We start from the raw sequence: 22,509 nt of genomic DNA on the forward strand, positions 1-22,509 counted from the left end.
ATTGCTCGTAATTGCTCTTGCAATAACGAAATACTGAATCTTTTCATAATTTAAATGCAACAAACGCATCAAAAATACATTAAAAAAAAAAAAAAAAATAAGAGGAAAGAGAAAAGAACATTTATGTAACGGTCGTCCTCGTTCGTAAAGTCACGTTTATCGAACAATATTCCGTAATATTGTTCCCTCAGCTAATCTAACCTGTTGGATATAACAATACAGCACACACATGCATGTACGTAGACATCGGTAAACCACGTATTATTCTATCAGAGTGTTTTGTGGTTATTCTACTCAAACAACTAGATCAATCCAATAAATTGTAGCGAAATTGGTAGAACGAGTTGGATGCAACAAATGCCGGCGGTACGCCTCCCGTTTCCGCTTTTGAAACCACGAGTGCCAATTTCGAGCGAGCCGACCTCGCGCGTTGTTAAACAAGATACATTTTTGCTCGATCGTACGACACAAACGACCACGGCAAATTGTACATTACAGCGACCGTTACCAGTTGCAGCGGAAATGTTCATTAAAATTCGCGCTCGCGCGTCTCTTATATTTTCTTTCCCCTTTCCTCTCTCCCTTTCTCATCACCCGACAAACAGACAATTTCGATGCAATGTCGCACTTTCGAGCTTCTTTTACGGTCAACTAGAACACACGACTGTACACCCTGTTCAACTGTACTAACCAACCAATTTTGGAGAAGAAAAAATATGCACATGTGACGTTCATAAATAACTCGACTTTGACACTTTGTTCAATGTTAATGCTGCGATCAACTCTTTCGAACCTCAACCTCGAAGCCTCGAAAGACACACACTCTCTCGTGCCTTTCATGCTCGAGTCCCGAGTTCCAGCTTCACGTACCTTCTTTTATAGACGGGAGAATTTTTCGACTTCGAAGACCGACACATTCGGCGACGTCGTCCTTTGCAAAAGTCGAAGACGACGACAGCACGAGCTGCCTTCGCAGAAAGAACGAATATGCGCCGCGAGAGCACCCGGGACAGCTACCGAATGGCCCCCAGGGGGAGGGTGGGGCGACTGGCTTACTTCCGGTTCGCCTATTCGCGCCACCATCCGGCACGAGCTGCATTCTCACGCTCATCTCGGCTATACATCAATATTCGGGGCGGCCGGGAAACGGGCCCCGCGCTTTGCATACTGGACCCCCCGCTCGTGTCATTTCTCCTTTCGCAGGGATCCCGGTGGGACATCGCACGCGCGACCGGAGATCCTGAGAAAAGAGTCGTGTCTCCCGCGGACCACCGCCGCCCAAGGCTCCGTACGATGCTACGTGCCGATGAATTGAGACCAAGGAAACGTCCGTCCGGGGGATATCGCGATGCGCGAATCGATCCGCGGCGTTCCACCGCCAAATCAGCCGTGAATGCGTCGCGCTCGCATGTGTCAAGCCGATTCTTGGATTAACACTTGAGTTTTCAATGGAGATAAATTATTCATCAATCGAATAACACCCAGCGAGACACTGTCAGCATTGTGTGGCCTGTGTCAGCGCGTGTATGCAACGTCTTCTTATCAGAAATCCGATCAAACCTTTTAGACCGACTTAACGTCTAAAAGGAGCCGCTTTCTTACAATCCCTATCTACTACTTTATCTATTATCGTGCACGCCTTGATACGTAAAAAATCGATTTAACAATCAACGATCTGGCGGCAAACTCACGTCCTTTCCCCGAACGTTGCGATCTTCGCAGCCTCCTAACCCTCCGCCAGTCAACCCTCCGGTTAAATCTCAGCTCGCCGCTTCTAAACTTCACACACGCGTGCGAGATTAAATTGCGCAACTTTACTCCGTAGAGTTACGCAACTATTAAAAAATTTGGCGAACAGAACTTTGAGAGTTTAATATTATTTGCACTCTTGAAACTTTCGAAGAACCATCACACTCTCGAGATTTAATTAAGCGCTAAATTTTTTTTTAATTTTCGGTTTAATTTTAGGTCGGTGTATACGTATGTAATTAAATTCGCCTTCAATTGCTCTTTTAACGTTCGCTTAATATTCGTTCGCTGATTGGAAATTTGTCGAGAAATGAATGTTTTCTTTTTATTTAATTTATCACCTTATAATCATTGTGCTTCACGAAAAACTACCGTAGATAGCGGCGCGAATGGAGCATGCGTGCGAGCCTGGAAGAAGGAACGTGGGTTGCGTAATTTAAATAATTCAGGAATGACCCTGACCCCGGTTAGGCTACGGGGTGACCTGCAGCCGGCGATTACAATCACAATGCACCGCCGAGTTCTCAGGGTAAGACAGGTAGCGCCGTCTGACCCGCATACATTAAATCGAAATCATCGAGCCCGCGTTTATATACATGTATATACATATGTATAAACGGACATACGAGAGACTAAAAATATCTCAACATGAAGAGAGAAAACTCGTTCAATTGTCGTTCAGCAAATTTTCATCGCGACCAAGCATTTACGTTCCCCTCACGTCGATATGCTCTCGCTGATATTCCTCTTTATGTTATTTTTGCATAAACTTGCTGACTTGTCCGTGAACCGATTACCGCGATGTCTCGTGACTAGACAATTTTGCTTTCGATCACATTCGATTCGAGAAATCTCCTACATCAGTAGGACCTCTCACTTTTCTATTACCGCCCCGACAATAAATCAACAACTTCGAGTCGATGTTTTCTTAAACGTTCGACGGGAGACTCTTCCGTGTTGGAAAATTTAAGTCGGAATTTAGAAGAAAAAAGCAAGAACGAGAACGTTTAAAAAATTGCGTTCTTTCACGTAGCACATTTTCGCACGACACTGTGACCATTCTGCCGCTATATCGGCGGCGACGAATGAGGAGAGCTGCCGGCTTATCCGTTACGGACGGATTCGTTATTACGGTGCACGCGGCGGCCAAGAAGTCTCGTATGTTTAACCGGCACGCATTTAAACGGTGCCTGATTCGCAACATTAACATAACGGTAAGCAATTCCAGATGCCGCGGCCCGAGCCGACTGTGCGCGACTCCGCGTTCAAGGGTACGCACCTTGTCGGAGATCCCACGGTTAGGCCATGTTCGACCTTGAAATCAGCGATTTCGAGTACGGAGGATAGCTTTGATGTTTTCCAAATGATATGCAGGATGCACGCAGGAGCTACGTGAGAAATTGCGGGCCGCGGGATCGGAGTCTTTTCGTCAACTAGAGATATGCAAAGCGCCATACGGAATTATGCAGCAAACATGTGTTTATTGTTCACTCGTTGTTGCACACAACGGTTGTTTGGCCGATGTTCCGAGAGACTGGACGCGAAACGTCAATGCACAAATGATGAATGTTAATAAAAAAAAAAAAAAAAAAGAAAAAAGGGAGAAAATACCGAAGATACGAAAAGCCGCTCGCAAACGACCCGTTCTGCTGTTCTCATTAGCTCATCTGAGAATGATCGATCTGTCGGCAATCTCCGCGAATTACTGCGCAGAATGTAACACCCCGCTCGGACTATCGCGATGTAAATTTACTTTGCGCTGACGTGTTTTTTCCCACCGCCTTTTTCTTCCTCCTCTCGAGGGCAGAAATTTGCCGTAAATACATATCCGCGGTGCACCATCCGTAATCAAAGTCCGCGATATTCTAATTTATTTATGCATTCAAATGACATACTGTTGTTGCTCAAAACGGCCGGTCAATGGTGAGGCAATTAACATTTCCATTTCGCCGGCGAAATTTGTTATACATTCAACACGTGATGTTAGTTACCATAATCCGGTAATTAAGTAAATACCGCTACAATCGCGATTAGCTATTCGCTGAGTTTACCCGATTCGGCCGAATGCAATATTATCCCTCGCTGTGGCAAAGCAAACTCTCCGCGTCTCGTTTGTGGTGGTTGTATCACGGACGCATTTTCCCGCGGTATGATAATGTTCATTAGCGATTTTCCCTATCTCCCTCTTTCTTGTTTCATTCCCCTCTACTTTAGCTCGGAATTTTTCGGGCGAAGACGACGGGGAAAAAGAACGGGCGATCTGTGTGTTATTCAAGTAACGCGAGACGCGGTGTGTGCGTATATCGGTATGCGCGATATCGAATCGGTGTGACTCCTACGCGGAATTTAAAATCGGAGGACACGGTCTAAAACCGCCACCGCGTCTCCCCTCGCCCCGTATGCACCGTTGGATAATGGCGAAGGAATTCGCGCGTGCCTGCAGTGTTAACCCGTTAGTCGAGTATAAATCTATATTTATCTTCCATCAACACAGTCGATCTCGCGGCGCATTATTTACGAGCAATCCGGACGACCATAAAGAGAGAGAGAGAGAGAGAGAGAGAGAGAGAGAGAGAGAGAGAGAGAGAGAGAGAGAGAGAAGACTCCGAGAATATACACTCCCGATCGATGACTCTGTTCCCGCCCCCCCTAGAGGCACGCTTAGCGCGAATATCGCGGCTGAGAATATCCAACGGCGACCGTTTCGATAACGTATTGTCCGTTGCGAAGTAATCCCGAGCGGATTCGAGCGAGCGCATTTCGAAAGGTACCCACCACTCTCTTCCTCCCCGTCTCCCTCGGTACATGTATGTGCTACGAAAAAATATATTTCCAACGCGAACCGCGCGTCGCTGTAACTTTTATCTTCCTCCTTTGGGAAGCAGCGGGTGGCCATCACGGCTCGTAAGTTCGTCGCGCGAACGACGTCGTTCCGCGTCGCTACGACTGGAACAACGTATCGCCGCGTCGCTCTCGACCTTTCTCATTAATCTCGAGACGTCATTTCGCCGGAGCAACGACGCGACATACGCGCGCGCGCGCGCGCGCACGCAGCCCCATATAATGCCAGGCCACGCGATCGAGATTCATCGGCGGACGGCGCGGTGGCGGTGGCGGGGGGTGAAGGGGGCAGACAGAATTGGCGTTTTCGATGCTCAGGACTAAACGGCCGAAGGGTTGTAAGCTGGTATGCAGATGAGCCGACATGGTCGACCCGGAGGCGGATGTTGGCAGTCTGCAGCTACGTAGACAATAGGCCAGTGCCATTATGTCCGTCGAATCCTAAAACCCCATAGAGTCGTTCTTCTCTGTCTATTATCCCGCTGGTGGCAGGCCACATTGTGTATCCGGCCTGGCCGCGGGACCTCGGCTATTGTCGGTCCACCTAATTATTCGCAAATCTTCCGCTCGTTGCCGGTAGCGCTCACCCACCCCCCTCCTCCTCCTCCTTCTCCTCCTTCCTCTCCTTCCTATCTGCCGGTTCGCGAAATTCCATCCCGTTCCCGAAGCTGCTCGCCGATTCAACTCGCGATTTACCCGATCACTCCCGCTCTTCCCCCTTGCGACCGGATATCTCGCGATATTTGAAATTTATTCTTTGGCGCTTTTCCGATCCTGCGCTATCCTAATTCAGTGATGAACCGGTTCAACGATGAACCGAGGGAACCGAGAATCTTGAAGATGCACCTCAAATATTTAAATACGAGTGCCTTAAAACGCGCGCGAATTAAAGAAGAAAAGATGTAATGTTATGTGATGCGGTTCAAGTGGGACAGTTTTTCTAAGCGGTACATTCGCCTAACAAGACGTTCACGTTGTATGAAACCGTAGCATTTAATCAGCAGGATCGTTACGGTTGGTTCGAGCGTACAAGATAATACGACGTTTCTGCGCTCGAGCGCTGTTTCGAGCCTGTTGATATGATAACGCGTTAGTCGTTTCTTCATAATTTTGGCCGAGTACAATCGCGGAGTTGTACACCAGGTGTAAAATTTTCTCACATTATCCTAGTCTCGCGAATGACGTCATCTTTCACGAGTGAGTCAAAGCTGATAAGGAGGTTTAATTACCCGTTGGGGCGTCACGTGAAAATACCTGAATCGAAATTCTGAATCTGCAAATTCCGACACTGCGATGCACCATATATCTCTAGATGCATCAAGTGCAGCACGTGCAATAATGCTAATAAATAATATATATATATATATATATATGTGTGTGTGTATATTTTTGTTCCAACGTTAGTAAAAGAATAAATAATTAAGTGATTCTAATCATTATTGCATCGGTGAAATTAATGTTCTCGAAATTCGACGGAATTTATAAGGTCAATGTAGAACCAAAAGGTTTTAAACAGATGACAGTATTTTCGCGCGTGCCGTGAATAAGTCGTAATTTTATTTCGACACTTTCTAAAAATGTAAAGTTGGCCATTTTATTCGTAACGGCCCTGTGTAACATGGTTATTTTGGAGCCCGAACATGTTCGATTGCCGCCCGTGTGTTCCTTTGTAACCATCAGACGTTTGATTCGCAACGGCCTAATAGTTGAGGAATTGTGAGTTCCGCTCTCACAAATGCTCCACCGGATGCTCTCAATCGCATCCGAAAAATGCGCGTGTAGCACTTTGCCGATGTCGATTGCGTCGTTTATATGTGTAAGTTCAAAACTGAGACTCACCTCGGGATCGTTCAATTCCGGTCGCTTGTACGTAAACAGGGGAGCCAACTTTTCGTAGAGGTTCACGCGCTCATGAAGATTCTTGAACGGGTTTCTGGTGCTGAAGAAGTCGAGATCAATGTCCAAGATGTAAGGAGTGTCCTTTTCAGGAAGGTATTTGCGCAGTACCGAGCTGACAGCGTTGAAGTCGTCCTTCTGTAACACAAATATCACCAAATTCATCATATTTGCAGAGTGCAAAAATTGGTCATTCAATTCGCAAGGACCTATCGATCTGATCAAAAGTAGCCTTCTCTACAGAGCGTGTCGCAGTTTCATGGCATATATCCCCTACAACCTACATTTACACATATGCATATATGCAAACACACACACACACACACACACACACACACACACACACACACACACGGGCTAGTCGGCTGTACTAAACGACGCGACGACCCTTTTTACAAGACCGTACACACGGATTCCCCGCATTTTTCGTCGCCGGTAGTCGCGCTATTTTCGGCTATTTGTTACCGAAAGCGAGGTTATTCACTGGCAGCTAGCCGCGTTTGCGCGCATGATAAAACGCGGGCGTTCTGTTCCGCGAATTAGCGACGCTATATTACTCAATCCTTTTTTTCACGCTGCCAGGCAGCGCGCGCGCCGACGTTGCTGACGAAACGTTGACGATAATTACCAATAAAATGATCGATTGCCGACGTTATATCGAGCCCACGGCCCATTCGCTCCAATTTCCAAACGGGAACCCACCGTCGCGGGAAGGGTACAACACGCGGGAGGCAGGCGGCTCGGGGTCGAGGCGGGGACGACGCGCGCAACCATTCGTATGAACCGGATATTGTTCGTAGCGGGGGCAAAACGCGATGCTGCCCGCGCGTACAGAGGGCTTTTTTGTGACGCGCAAAAAACAATGACTGCACTCGAATTAATTCTGTTAGAATTGATACTCGGCCCCGGCACTGGGATCGCAATTTGCATGCGTTCACAACAATGAAATACAACGGTGCGCGCGCGTTCGTTCGTTCGTTCGTTCGTTCGCTCGCTCGCTCGCTCGCTCGCGCGGGGTGAGCTGTGTGTAATACTATCATGAGAGGAGAGGAGAAGAGAGGAGTGGAGAAAGAAGGGAGTCGAAACGAGAGGAGGGAAAAAGCAAAGCCAACAATCACCGTGCCCAGCGGTTCTCAAAGTCTACCACGAGTTGGAGCGCGCGCGACTTTCGGGGAAGGAACATTTTCGCCGGTTGAAATCGTTGCGAACGTAAAATACGCTCCGAGCGAAAAGGGTTGTCGACCGCGAAAGGGCGAGGTAACGAGACGGTTGAAATTTGCGTGTCGAGTCGGGACGATCGGACTCGGCGATTCTTCACGAACGTGAAGCACACGACATTCTGGGTGTTGCAGAGATCTGCGTCTTGCCAAGCACCTTTTCCGGCGATCGTTTATTTTATCATTAAAGAAAAAACGACTGAAGATATCGGCACGGAGAATTAACGAGGATTTAACTGGATCGACGTGACGAACGAACGAGCCAAATGTACTATGGTTAAAGAAATGAGAATTTCTCCAAGGACCAGAGAAACTCTGTTTTCTTCAATCACAAACCGTATCACCTCTGATACGTCTTCATTTACGTCACGTTAATTCCAAAATCAATCTTTTTTCTCCGTGGGCGAAGATGGTTGCACGACAAATTTATTCCACACGTGGCTCTCAAATGTCGATTCGACGGAGAAATGAGATAATGCGCTTCCTATCGTAACCGCACGTTTTTCTTTCTCGACGGAAAATCAATTTAGCCCGTTGGCGATGATACGCGGCCGACTTTTTCGTCATCCGTCACGAGATACGCGCGCGATCGAGTACGCGGAATAATTACGCGGCTCGAATGCAGCTGCAGAATTTTGCAGAAGCGGAGCGATGAATTTTTTTTCGCTCTCAATCTGCCACGTCTCGGGCTGATAAGAGCACGAGCGTGCGCCTTGCGCAACCTTCGCGTTGCTTCGCTCCACAGATGTTCATCTTGTGCGTCTCTTTGTCTGATTTAACGCGACCGCGCGATCTCTGAACCAGATCGCAACGCGAATCTACAATCCGGTCGGCGATGATGCCAACGCACGAAAGCAACGTTCTTAAACGACATCTCGATTAGAATCGCTCAAGATATTTTCTTCCGTTCTCTTTTCCTCGAATTCATCGAGTCTGACGTATATCTGCGCACACGTATTGTATAACATTATCGTTCCAGCTCTTTTTTTTTTCTTTTTTCAAGCACTACATCGATATTGTGTCCAAGCGAGGTTACGTCATCCGCGTCGTTATCGCGGAGTAGTGTCAGCTAATTTTGTGTAGACGTACAAGATAATATATTCGCTACTGGCTAGCAACAGTATCAATTCTAAAAAAAATATGCCGTTTGATAGTGTAAGTATATTATCCTAATAATAAATTCGTGTGTTGGATCATCATGCGCTATATTATATATCGTGTATATTTACTACTTGATACGAAAAAGCATGGATATAGTATATAGTGATAGTATATTTGCGAGTTTGCGCAAATTAATTTTGCGAAAAGTGGCCGCGGAGAGGTGGCGGCATCTCACGAGGAACATCTCACAATAATCGCGATACTCGTGTAAACGTAGCTCACGTAGCTGCTCGTTTAGACGTATCACGAGAAGTCGAGACACGCGGTAAAACGCATAGCCGCAAGAAATTACCTGCGATTTGCTCGGGCAACTTTTTAATTGCATCGACGTATTCCTTATCGCGCAAGTTTACACAGCAACAAGAGGAAAAGAGGAAAGCGGGGGGCGAGGTGCGCCGTGTGAGTGTCAAGACACGCGATATTTGTGCGCTGAATGATTTACGGAGGAAATTCTCATTGGACGTCTCTCTCCTTTTCCCTTTTTTTTTACAAATTACTTGGCGAGCGCGGATAAAAGAATAGGATCGCCGCGGGCCGGAACGCCGGTGATGATCATCGAGGGGGAATTTTTGCGCTTGCGTTATATTGTTTTCGAGAAAATTCTCTGATAGTTTTGCCTTCTTATTCCCACCAAAATGCCCGGCAGGTACGCGTTAACATTTGAAACTTCCCTTGCACGGGCTCTCGATTGCACGCACGGCGTGCGAATAAATCGCGCGCACACGCGTTGAGAACATTCCACTCGATATCCACTCAGCGATTAATATTTTTAACCGAAACATTATGTACTCACACGCGTATGTTTCATTCGCGACAGTTGCCGTGTCCGAAGATGAATAATGCGCGTACGCATGCTTCGCTTTTCTCTTCTCTTCTTTCGCGATCATTCGCGAATCTACAGATCTCTGTGACTCCGTAACGTGGTCGACTGATTGTCCCTATCGGCGCGTCGTGCATCATCGAAAGAAACGCGACGCAGGGTGTGAGTGTCGCTCTCGCAATTGTCGGCCGTGATATTGGAAAGGCGGCAAAGCGAAATGTCATTGTCGGCTAAATTTAAATCGCCCGAGCGCGAAAGTCGGACGTTGCACCCGGCGCGCAAGTGCAATAACGTGCGATAACACGCCTCGACTTCGATTTCAGCACGTATTTTCATCCGCACGAATACGTCGCGAGATTAGCACGTGATCGCGCGATAACGCTCCGCTATTTTCACACGCACGAGTCGCTCGCGCTTCCCGCCAAAATCCCGTTCGCGTGTTTCGCTTCCTACGAATCCGCGCGCGCGCGTCAAGTCCACGTATTATCGTCGACCTTGCGATGGGGCAATTGCAGTCCTGCGATCGGAAACGCGATTGCAGACGATTCCTGCGCGCGAGTTCCGTTAACGAGCGTTTAGAGCGCGTCTCTGAGAGCAGTTGGCAGCGGGGTCCGAATTTACACGGATGAATATATGCTCGAACAACGGCAAACGAGTTTAGCGAGGAGCACGTGGCCGCTCGTGCGGCCTCCACGTGCGTGCATATGTGCGCATGCATGCGTACGTGCGCACGCCATGCGGCAGATCGTCGGTCACACTACCGTCGCGGTCGCAATTAAGGTGAGCGCGGTGCCATATGCAAATACCCGTCCATTGTCTTGACCCAAAGTGGCGCGATCTCGGCCAGCTCATTGTGCATTCACGGACAGTTATGAAAGAGAAAGGAAGAGTGAGAGAGAGAGAGAGAGAGAGAGAGAGAGAGGGGGGGGAGGGGATGGAGGGAGGGAGAGCATAGTCGCGCGAAACTCACAGCATGCTCGTCATTATAACGCACCGCCGCATAAACGCGCACGGTATGTAAAAAAACGCCTATTTCGGACGAGATCTGCGCCGCGATTTGCATATATGCGATTTACGATTCGTCTCGCAAGGGGCGTTAAAATTGGACGGAAGGAAAGTGACAAGAACCGGCCATTCCGTCGGCGGTACAGAATCTAACAGCGACACAAAGGAGACCCGGGGCACGTTCGCGTAAACGGAACAAATCCGGACGAGGAGTTAACACGAGCGCCCGCGAGCATTCCTGATCGGGGCCGCCTACGTTCCACGCGCGGTGACGTATCTTTTTGCTACGTGGGGCCGCCGCGTGCAGAAATCTCGCGCCGTACCCACGACGACGCTGTCGGTGTTCGTAAAGACGTCGAGCCTACCCTCTCTTCGATCAACGTCGCGCGGCACGTTCGACCACGTTAAGGAGCCAGCGAGCGAGCGAGCGGCGGCGGCGACAGCGGCGGCGAGTCGTCACGACGCGAGCCAGCACGTTTCGTAGGAGGGCTCTCTCTCTCTCTCTCTCTCTCTCTCTGCTCGTGGACGAGTCGTCTCCGGCTGTGCTCAGTATGCAAGCTCAGTGGTGACCGCATCCGGTAAGGTGCGCGCGCTCGCAAGCTCGGAAACGTTCACGTTGCATTATGTATCCGTCCGTCGATACCGGCCACCAGCACGCGTCAGCGCGATGATAAGAATAGAATAATAGAATTTTCTATGAGCCTCTCCTGTCATGCCGACGACCACGGCGCGGGGAGGAGGACAGGATGTAGGGTTTATTGCAAAAGGAACCAAGTATGAGACGGAGTTGCGGTGCGGTGAGCTCCGCTCGTCTCCTCTTTTCTCTCCTCACCTACTCTCGAACGGGGAGGTACGACGCAGCGGGGAACGTCGCTGCTACGTGTATCTCGTCGCCGGATCTCGTCTCGTACGCCTTTCTTGTCGGTATCGGAGCCGAAGCGCCGTTAAAGTGCCACCGCGCGCGCGAACGTGAAAAAAGCCTGCCCGTCCACGTTCCGTCTTTTCTTGCGCGGCGCTCGGAGGACACGTCGCGCCGCTTTTCCAGAAAGCGCCAGCGGATCCGTCACTGACACGAAGTTCTTCCCGCGCGAAGAGGAAACACGGAGTTATCGTCTCGGGAGAGCGATTTCTTTAGAGAAAAGAAAAAGCAAGGAAACAGCGTTATCGAATCGCTAATTACGACTCCCTCCGCCTGGGTCGTGTCACTCGCCTTGTCGCCGCTCTTCCCGACGAAGAGTTCGAAACGTCAACCGTCGGCGTGGCGTGTAGCCGCGCAACGTTGTCGACCTCGCCGAAATAAATCGCACGAGATAAAGTTTCGCTCCCATATTTGCGTGCTACTTGGCTACTATCTCGGCATTACCGCGAGATTCTACGGCTGGTAATTGCCGGCCAATTACCGTGGCGCTGACGTATTTAGTCGCATGCGAAAAGAGCCGTCCATTGTTCGCTCGTCGTCTCGGTACCCGCGCTCCTAATTACGCGCGATGTCCGCCGGGAAATCGCGGACGATACATCCGCGAACGCGGTCTCCCTCCCTCCCTCTCTCTCTCTCTCTCTCTCTCTCTCTCTCTCTCTCTCTCTCTCTCTCTCTCTCTCTCTCTCTCTCTCTCGTCACCCTATTGTTCACGCAACCGGCCAGGCACGATCGACACCTCCCCCTCTACGCGAAAACGTTAAAAAGCTGCTGGAAGATCTAGCAAACGACAGCTCGTTAGAATTCAATTTTTCCACCGCAACCGTTCGTGACCGGCGACATTATGTGCGTTAACATCGTAACGCGACTTTCCTACGCCTTTGAGATTTCACGTACCAACAACGGACACCGACAACGGATTCCGGCGCTTGTATGCACATCCATATTTTTCGGTAGATTCCGCTTTGATAGGACAGCGCTCGCCTACACACGTTGCATATTAATTCTATCGACTTCTCTGCAGCCGAAACAAGAAAATACGGTTTCGCGTACATGCATCTGGTAACGGCAACAGATTTGTCACATTTCAATCAAATTCTGCTTCGTAGAAAATTCCCCATCTCAGTGTTAAACAGGAAGACTTATCTTTCCTCATCTCCTTTTTCATTTACTAGAACATTACAAGCGCGCGCTACGCGTGCGCCATTTTAGCTTATTCATATTGAAGTTTAGAATAAATATTATAAATCATAAAAATAATCCCTGTAGTATAATATAAGTTTAATAATATCCGACTCCAACATACGATGTATTAGGCGCACACAGTTTGAAATTCCATTTTCTGCACAGTAACGCGTAACCATACAACCAATGAATTTCGACGTTTAACATTTCTATTCCAAATCATCTTAAGTTCATCTTCAGATGCTATATGCTTCGTTCTATTGGCTAAAAAGCATTTGAAGATGAATTCAAGACGATCCTGAATATAAAAACTGACGCCCCCTTCCCTCCTCCTCATTTCCCCATCTCTCTCCCCCCTCCCTCTCTTTATCACTCTATCACTTTTCCTCACTCTTTTTTTCTCTTTAACTCTCATCCTTCTTCTCTCTCTCTCTCTCTCTCTCTCTTTCTCTGTCTCTCCCTGTTTCTTCTTGTCTCTCCCTGATTCTCCCTGTCTCTCCCTGTCTCTCCCTGTCTCTCTCTCTCTCTCTCTCTCTCTCTCTCTCTTTCTCTCTCTCTCTCTCTCTCTCTCTCTCTCTCTCTCACTCTCTCTTCACCCGTTTCGATATATTCGAGATCGAGGTTTCACGCACCTTTTTTAAAAGAGATAAAAAATACATTCACAATGTTGACATGCGCTTTTTATTAAAAGGATTTCACTCGTAAACAGTCCCAATGCTGCGAAGCGGATAATTTTCTTGACAATTTTATTTGATAAATGTGGCAAATCATTCGCGCTACCTTAAAATATACTCGAACGCAAAAATATAATATACATAAAAATATTATATGTACTTTTACAGTCTACACATATCGTAGAACGTGCAGCTTGGAAAGCACGGCGAGTGTCTGGACGAGGTATGGGTTAATTCTGCGCGCTCGATTTATAATTGAAACGCACGAAGTCATCGCAATGAAAAGCACACGGGAATGGAAGATGAAAAGATCAAGATAAAAGTGAGTGTCCGTCGTACAACAGAGACGACGACGACGACTCGCGCAATTTGTTCTCACTGCGAGGATTTTCACGCTTATTTATAACATTACGCACATTGTCATCCTTGTCATTAACGCGCGCGCGCCCACATTGTAAATTCCTCCGCTTCTCGTCGTCTTCCATACCGTCCATTAGCCGTATTTTTCGTCGTTCGTGTCGACGTGAAAATGTGCTCCCGCTCGCCCTCCTCTCTCTCTCTCTCTCTCTCTCTCTCTCTCTCTCTCTCTCTCTCTCTCTCTCTTTTTCTGTGCCTTCCTCATCGACAGCGCGAGAATACACCACGACGTAAATTATACCAGCCTGACCTTTAATTCTCTAATCAATGACTCGAGACTCGCCGAGTCGCGCTAAAACACTGTATAACACGCTTTTACGGACACCTGTAGCACTCTCTAGTTAAGCAAATCTACGACTACCTGTTATTAACAGGCTGAATGCGCGCGCGGGCAAGAGAGAAAGAGAGAGAGAGAGAGAGAGAGAGAGAGAGAGAGAGAGAGAGAGAGAAAGAGTGTGTGTGCAGCTCGTAGCAGCAGATGGAAGATAGACAATATTGTCTTGCTTCGTGGCATAATTAACTCTTACGGTATTAATTAGCGGTAGCGCGGCGCAGCGCGATGCCGTCGCGCCCGCGCCGCGGCTCATTCTGTCCACCCAGTCTTCCGCCAGCGAATTAGTGCCTGTGTTTCTCTCATTTTTCCTGGCCTCTTCTCTTTTTTCCCCCTACGTGACTTGTATCACAGAGAGATATGTAGCAATCGCAAGGTGCATTCTTGTCCTAGCACTTATCGCGGTAATTTCATAACTCTTCGCGATCGCCGTCACCGATAGAATCGATAGCGACGGCTGCTTCGAGGCGATCAAACTATATATAATTTCTGCAACGTTCTCTTTTTTCTTCCTTTTCTGAGAAAAACCGGCGACATTAGTTTTTGAACCTCTGATGTGCTTTAGACACGTTTAGATATATCTTTGATTAATGTTTTTTGATAGTTTTCGTCATGATCGATTCGAGATATCATCCAACTCTGGTATATTTCGAAATATCGAAATGTATCAGATATCTTCCCTGCAAATTCTAGAGCCAAGCGTGTTTGTTGAAGCATTTTTTCTGTAAACGCAAGAGCGCCCGCGTTATAATATTCGTTCGCGGAAGAGGAATTCGGTAGTAGTGTAAGAGTATTAGGTGCCATGAAGAGCCCTGACCGCAGGCCACATACCAGCAGCACTGGGCAAAACACACGGCGAGAGAGAAAGAGAGAAGACGAGGAGAGGATAAAAGAGAGCAAAAGAGCGCGCTCGATCGCGGCTACAGATGCTGGCGATAGCGTGTATAAAAGATGTATCTACATTTAGTTCGGACAGGCACCACTTTATTCGCTCGCCGAGCGCTAACAAGTGTTTTCCATCGGCCGAAGCGGTGCTTTAAAGACTCGCCGAGAGTGCAACCGGTCTGCTACAAAGTCGCGCTACTTGCTGCCAGTCGCGGGTTTCGAAGCGCGGCGAATCCTCACAGCGCGAACAACGTCGGACTGTTGATTGACCAAGTTGGACTTTCATTCGCTTTACGCACACATTCATGCGTCACTGATGCTGCCGGCACACGTCAATGTTCTCCGACAAGTTGTAAAATGCTTCCTCAATCATTTAAAATTGGCGCGACGTTGCGCGAGATAGAGGAATTTCAGTGAGCCTCTATGCGATTTATTTGCCATGTAAATTTTATCGTCCGTGAGGAGAAACTTACGACGTTACGTGTAACGTATTAGTAGAAGTTACGTACGTTTATCGGAAGAAGAAAAATTGTCCAGACGTTTCGGTCCTCTTCGGAGCCTCTTCGATGGGAATAAGAAGGAAAATTAATCAACAATCGCACAATCGTTTAAACTCATCGGCTTTATGACTCAATGACTGATTCTGCAAGCTCGCGAATTCAAATGTTCACGAGAAGCGATCGGATCATCAGAGCAGAGTCGCACGTTGCGATATATACGCGAGTCGGAGTACGCTCTCGAGTATCTCGAGTACCTTACGATCTAGCGCGCGGGCCTCAGTGTGGTCCCCGAACGAGGAAACGAAGGCGGAAGCGGCGACTCGCGTGCAAGAAGCGTTCGACCTCACGAAGTCTGAGACAACGTCTGGCTTTGATGGGGGACGCGACATCGACTTCGGCTCTCGGAGGATCACGATTCGGTGACGTGTGGCTGTGGCCTGTGTTGGCCGGATACGGGTGGATATAAACGTAAAGTGTTCGCCGTGGAAGGTGCACGTTGGCTCGAGCGCAGGAACAAACACGCTGTACCCGCAGAAGTAGACCCGACCACGGTGCCTGGAGCCGGTGCTCCATGACGATGCGATACCACGCCGAATGTGGGCCAACACACTTGGCCGGCGAATACTCCGGCCACGGACGTTGCGCATCGAGCATCGAGCCGTGCTGAGAGGCGAAAATGGAAGTCGTTCACAGACAATCGTGGAATTCCTCACGACAACTTCGCGAGCCAACTTGGCAGGTGCCAAGGCGCTTATTTACCAAAGCTTATTTACAATGACTCATATCGCGAGCTCAAACTTGCTAATATTCACGAAACCCTAAATACCCTCACAGTCGTCCCCGAAACTCGCATTTCTCCGCGCTACCTCGCAACCCGTGCGCGCTTCGAGCTGCCTCTATCGCGATAACGGCGCGTGCATCGACCTAAAATATTACGAGGACGGAGGATCAGGACGTTCTGTGGATTAAGGTAGCACGAGCGGCAGCGGCGAATCCGTGGAAGTGGTCTACCGCTTCCTGGTGGCCCCCGATAGAGCGCTTAATCGGCGGCTCTGTGGGAAGTGGTCTCGCGGGACAACAATTCCAGAGTATTACCTCGCCTCGTAAACAACTTCCTCGGCCGAGTATCGACAGCAGCCGGGCAGGCAGTGTTGAGCTTCCGCGCGCGAGAGGAGTCCGATCGCGCGCTCGTGCGAATCGGCTCGCGGCGCGGCGCGCCGCGAGTCAAATTGAACCGCCGCGACTCTCGCGCGCTGCCCTTACCGTATTTCTCGATTTTTAATTATCCGAACTGGTTTGTATAATCGGCAGCGCGGCCGCGCGTGCCGATCGGTATAACCGCGCGATATTTTGACACGCGGCGCGCCTTAGCAACGCGGCATGTCGCTCGCGAGACATTCCGCTCATATCCGATTGTACGCATGCGAGACGCAAAAAACGCGAGATAGCCGGATCGGCGAATTCTGTCCTGGCATATTGCCGTATTGTATGCGTATCTGTGCCCCGGTTAGATTACCGATCTCAGCCAGTCAACCCGCCCGCTTGGCCTGGAAACGCTGATTGATCCCCGGCATTTCTCCGATAACGAGCAGCGGCGACTCGAGGAGATCTTTGCGGTGTCGCGCGGTCTTAATGCCGTGGCATCGCATCGCTGCGACGACGACGACGACGACGACGACGACGACGACGACGACGACGCGAGCCGAGATAGCGCGAACGCTGTTTAATTAATGATAATAGCTCCGCTTAACAAGAGCCTCACGGTAGGCGTCTTCTTTCTATTGTCTCTTCGTGATGCGACTCGACGTCGTCGTCCGACGTTCACCCGCTCGCTCTCCCTCTCACTCTCTCTCTCTCTCTCTCTCTCTCTCTCTCTTTTTCCCCCTTTTCTTTATCTTTCTCTCGCTCTCTCCCCCGCTTAACCGCTACGCGACGTACCGCTACGGTTACGACGGGTCCCTCCTCGTTTCTTATATCCCCGTTCTCGGTAAGAGTCGGTAAGAGATCGGCGCTCGTTGCAGGTCGATCGCATCGCGGAACGCTCGGTTGCTCGCTAGCCTACCTGTGATCCCGATACCGCGCTACCGTGACTTATGCCAGCGATATAGAGTTGTTTCTGAATTTTTACCGTGGGCTTCTCTCCTTTGTTGCAGCCTCGCTGGAATGTCGTTACACGAGCTCGTGAGCCCGCGCTCGCTCGCTCGCTCGCAAGAGAGTGCGCGAGCGAGTGACGGTGCAGACTTCTTATTACGGCTCGTAGACTTTGAAGAGAGATGCGGCTTAACGATTTAACGGACGCGCGTAAAAGAGCAGGGGACATCTTCTCTCCGTACGCCCCTTCTCCATTTTAGATTTATGTGATTAACGATATCCACCTATATTTGAAGAAACAAAGGGAGCATACGGTGCGCTACCAGAGTAATCGTACACGATAGCCCCGATGAGCGTATGTTGAATTTCGAAAAAGGAACAACGACGAGCATGCGAATATATATGTATATATATATATATACATATATCGTAGGAAGCGTCGAGTTTCAAATTAGAAAGTCGATGATGGAAAATTTGCTGCCGCGCCGACTTCCTCGTTAACATTTGCGACCGATAACATACCGCGGGAATTATCGCCTATCCGATATACACTGGTTCTCCATGTAGCAAACGTATTATCGTAATATTAATTGGAAATCAGAACCATGCAGATTCCGTTCCATCGAAAATTTATCATCGACTACATCCGGCGATGTGGATAAACGCGGAGAGAGAGAGAGAGAGAGAGAGAGGGAGAGAGAGAGAGAGAGAGAGGGAGGGAGGGAGAGAGAGAGAGAGAGAGAGAGAGAGAGAGAGAGAGAGAGAGAGAGAGAGAGAGAGAGAGAGAAAGAGAGAGAGAGAGAGAGAGCGCCGAGGCGAGAAGGCCTCTTAAAGTTTCCCGCGTTATCGAGAGATCAGCCGAACGCGAATCGCGTCGGTCTTCATTTTTGCCGCGGAGCAGGTCTATTACTCGTCAATTCTCACGAGCATTTCCGCGCTGGCAGAGCGCGGCTGGCAGACTCAACGGCGAATGCGCGGCGAAAAGTGGCCGCGGAAGAAACTTTGTCCGAGATACGCATTCCGCGCGTGCGATCGCGCGGCAGAATTAAAAAGCGGCGGTGCGCGCGTATCGCCCACCGATTGTAACGGCGGCGGCGAAGCTTCGTTAGAGGTCCCCGAGACCACGCATTGTAGTCTCGGCCGGTTCTCCAAGACCGGTGGCCGCAACCACGAGAGGAACGCGGTCGCCATCACCGCCGAGCGCGCTGCGTCGAGACGCGCGCGCGTCGCAGAATACGCTGGTGCTAATTGCAATTTATGTCTCATTGCAGTCGTCGTCGGTACGCCGCGACAAAGAGAACTGCGCGCCGCAAGCGGCCCGCGACTCTGCGAGTTTCAAAGCGCCGCCGTGCGCGATTGTCGCGCCGGAAAATACCGCGAGATTTGCGCGCGACCTCTTCGCTTCGGCCGCCGCCGCGGCTCGGTAAGAAACGAAGAACAGGCTTCTTCTTCTACGTGAAGAAAGACACCGGTCGTGTTCGTTTGGATAGAAGCGATCGCATTTGGGAGGGGGAGGGGGGGTCTGACGAACATTTTTACGCGATGAGGTTGATTCCCGCGGAGACTCGTCGCGATAAGTTTTTAAACATCTCAAATAGTACGAGAGTATCTATTTCGACGCATTTATTTCGTCGGGGTAAAAAATTCGCACGATTCTTCATCTTTTCTCGTCATTTGTTGCTATCCTACAAGCACAGACTGCAATGTAAACGTAGCAATGTAAACTGAAACGTCACAAATGCCAGCCATTTTTGGACTTGGATGGTCCGCCTCGATCGGCGGTCAGTGTCTCCTCTTAGGAATTAGTCAGCCATCACTTTCCAAGCCCAGTACGCGTTCGCATCCGGTTGCACTCGCGGTGGCAACAGGCTACAACGTGGAGAGAGCCCGCGATGCCCTGAAAAATAGCCTAATCGCGTAGTCGTGATTCGGGGAGGCGAACAGGAGCGTGAACGAGCGATCGCTTAAGATTCAATGATCCGCCGGCACGCTATCGATACACGCGCGCTTCATATCGCGCTCGCGCCTCTAATCGACTCGTCGTTTCTGCCCGTCGTTCCTCCTCCTCCTCCTGGACTCGCGACTCCTCGTAGACGAGCACGGTCCGCGCGCTGCTGCACAATGGGCGCGCGCTCGCGAGTGCAGCGGCATTGGGAACACGTGCTACATAAATCGCGCGCATTACGTGCCGCCAGTAAATAGGCACACAGCCGGCCGGCCGCCCGGCGTTCTCTACCCTTTCGTTCGGGTTCTCCTTTCGCCCACCGATAAACAACGCTCCGCAACATTGCGCCGGCAATCGTTTTTCGCAATCAGCTCGCGACTGCGTTTCCTCGAGAAGCCAAGTCTCAACGACGGAATCGCCGCAGCTTCCGGATTGACCGCTCTACATAAATGTTTTACTAATGGTATCTTGATTAGTTGTAGATTACGTTACATATGTACATATCTATAGAATCTCTCATTCAGAGACTTTGCAATATCCTTTTCGATTTCATCGAAATGTGTTCACTTAAATCTCTTTTATCAATGTGAATTTTGTAAATTGTAATTAACCTCTTGCGTTGAATTGGAGAAGAATTTTTGAGGGGTGTCGGTACGAATAACAAGAGATCATCGAATAATAAGAGAAGATCAAGTGTGTGATCAATCAAAAAAATATTTGACTCGCGAACGTACAACGTTATTCTGAGAGGCATTACTCCGATACAAGGAGTTGACGTGAATTGAACAACAGCACAGCATTTTGTATTTTGGATATTAGAAAAAAAGCCGAAATGAGAATATCACGGATCTACTCGCGGTAAACGCAAATAATAAAAGTGCCTGTTTGTATCAAAAGCGCATCTCGAACTCTCTAACGAAGAGAAGCTGATGTAAACGAAGGACAGCAATACGCACAACACACAAAACGAGATAGCATTTAATTTTATCAATAAATAAAGTCTCGCGTCTCTCTCTCGTAATACAAATCCGATCGTGGACTTCTTATTAAATTCGCGGTGAATTGAATTTTCCCGTTAGCCTCGTGTTTCCTCGTAGGCGCCGTGGAAAACTTCGTCCCCGATAAAGCCCCGGAGTTTTCCCTCGCGGAAGAAAGTTCCGCAACGTCTCGCTTCGGCGCTCTGAACTTGGTAATAAAATAATTATTTTCAAACGATCGCAAACTTCGATCGCCATGACCTATTCTCTCTTTTAGGTTTAACAACGTTACCGAATATTATCGCGAGATAAAAACCCTGTAGATTTATCTGCCGTGTTGAAGAATTCCTTTGAGATATTCGCGAGGCGAAACTGTTTCGCGAATCAAACTTTCCGCGAGAACAAAGTATACTATAACCCCGATATACTATAACGAACTTGTTCTTGTAACATGAGAAAAGTAACATTTCCAGAAAATTTGAAGGATAGTATCGTAAAAGAACCGACCTGCGCGTCTCGCGAGATAATCAAATTCTTCAACTCTCGAACTCCAAAACTTGCTTATTGAACCGGCTTTCAGTGTGGATTGTACAACGTCGTAAAATGTTATCTCACACTTTGTATTTCTTTGTATTTCATTCTTTCCGTGACATGACTGTACATAGTGTACTGTTCAAACATGCATCGTTTCGAAGAGTGAAGAAAGAAAGGCAACGGGATAATCTCACGAGATGCACTTTCGATACGAGACCGAACGACGTCGCGATTTTCGTCGATTACGACACAGAGGACGTATTGTTACGCGGCGTTATAAAATGTTTCGCTTGTCCTTTTCCTCAAGCATTCGTCCAGAGGCTGCCGATTAGCCGAGAGGAACCGCACGCACGTGTGTACGCAGGCAGTACCAGCGCGCGCGGCGCAGCTGGTTTGTACGCAAGCTTGCACCATAGTCAGAGCATATTTATGGATTAGCATACAATGGTGGTGTTTATTAAAGATTCCTCGAAGGATCCCACCTTTGACGCCGCCTCCGCGCTTCTTCACCGTTCTTGAGAAGCATGACGGCCTCTCCTCTCGGAAGCTTCGCGTATCTTCTCGAAACGATCTGTGTAATCCCGAGGGCTATTCGCGCGTGATTTACGCTATTTTGCTCACCGGGACGCGCGGTTTCGCACGCGCAAAAGAAAAATCGTGTGGAACAAGATTATTTCCCGACGTTCGAGAGGTTCGACCTCGATATCTCGGGATAATAATTGTTAACGACGGCGGCACCCGCATCGCGCCTCGTGTCATTCCTGTCGCGGTAAATATTATTGTCGGGAATATTCTCGTACCGGCGAAGAGCAGAAAAACAAGTGTCTGCGCGCCATTGTCGCGCTACTGTCCACATCGGTCGTTTCAATTTGCCGCCGAGGCAATCGCGCGATCTCGCGGTATCTTTGCTTTGGATATGTACACACAGCGCCATACTATGATACACCAGAAACGCGAAAGGAAGATTATTTCTGTCCCGGCGAAATTGCCTCGCTAGACCGAGAATCCGTTATGCATTATTCGACTCGTAGCTTTCCTCGAATCGACACTTAAGCAGAAGATCGCGGAGAGCGACGAGAGCCGCCGAAGAGCGGCATAAAGAAGGCTTCATCGGAAGCGGCGCGCAAGAAGGAACGGGTACGGTATTCCGAGACGAGATCCCGAAGAAAAGGGAGAACCCATCGGGGGCCGCCGAGCCGGTCGTCTCGAATGCTCGTTTTGGTCAGCGGAGGCTCTCTCATTCTCATGCAACTTCAGCTACGGGACTTACTTGGAAGCACACGTTGTACGTGTGACCATGTCCTAAACCGGTACTAGAAGTCAGCCGAAGCACCGGAGACGCCGTCTACTTCGCCCGCACGAGCA

The 22,509-nt window shown here is 49.1% G+C and overlaps 1 protein-coding gene across 1 annotated transcript in view; it reads right to left on the bottom strand.

The window, feature by feature from the left end:
- MESR6 (misexpression suppressor of ras 6) overlaps positions 1-22,509 on the bottom strand; it is a 720,981-nt gene that overhangs the window by 221,638 nt on the left and 476,834 nt on the right. Inside the window, exon 5 of the mRNA XM_025306807.1 lies at positions 6,430-6,624. Coding sequence (XP_025162592.1) covers positions 6,430-6,624 — 195 coding nt within the window. The remainder of the gene's footprint in view (positions 1-6,429; positions 6,625-22,509) is intronic.

The sequence above is a fragment of the Harpegnathos saltator genome, unplaced genomic scaffold (assembly GCF_003227715.2).
Source record: "Harpegnathos saltator strain DR-91 unplaced genomic scaffold, Hsal_v8.6 scaffold80, whole genome shotgun sequence".
In the NCBI taxonomy this organism is placed as follows: Eukaryota; Metazoa; Arthropoda; class Insecta; order Hymenoptera; family Formicidae; genus Harpegnathos; species Harpegnathos saltator.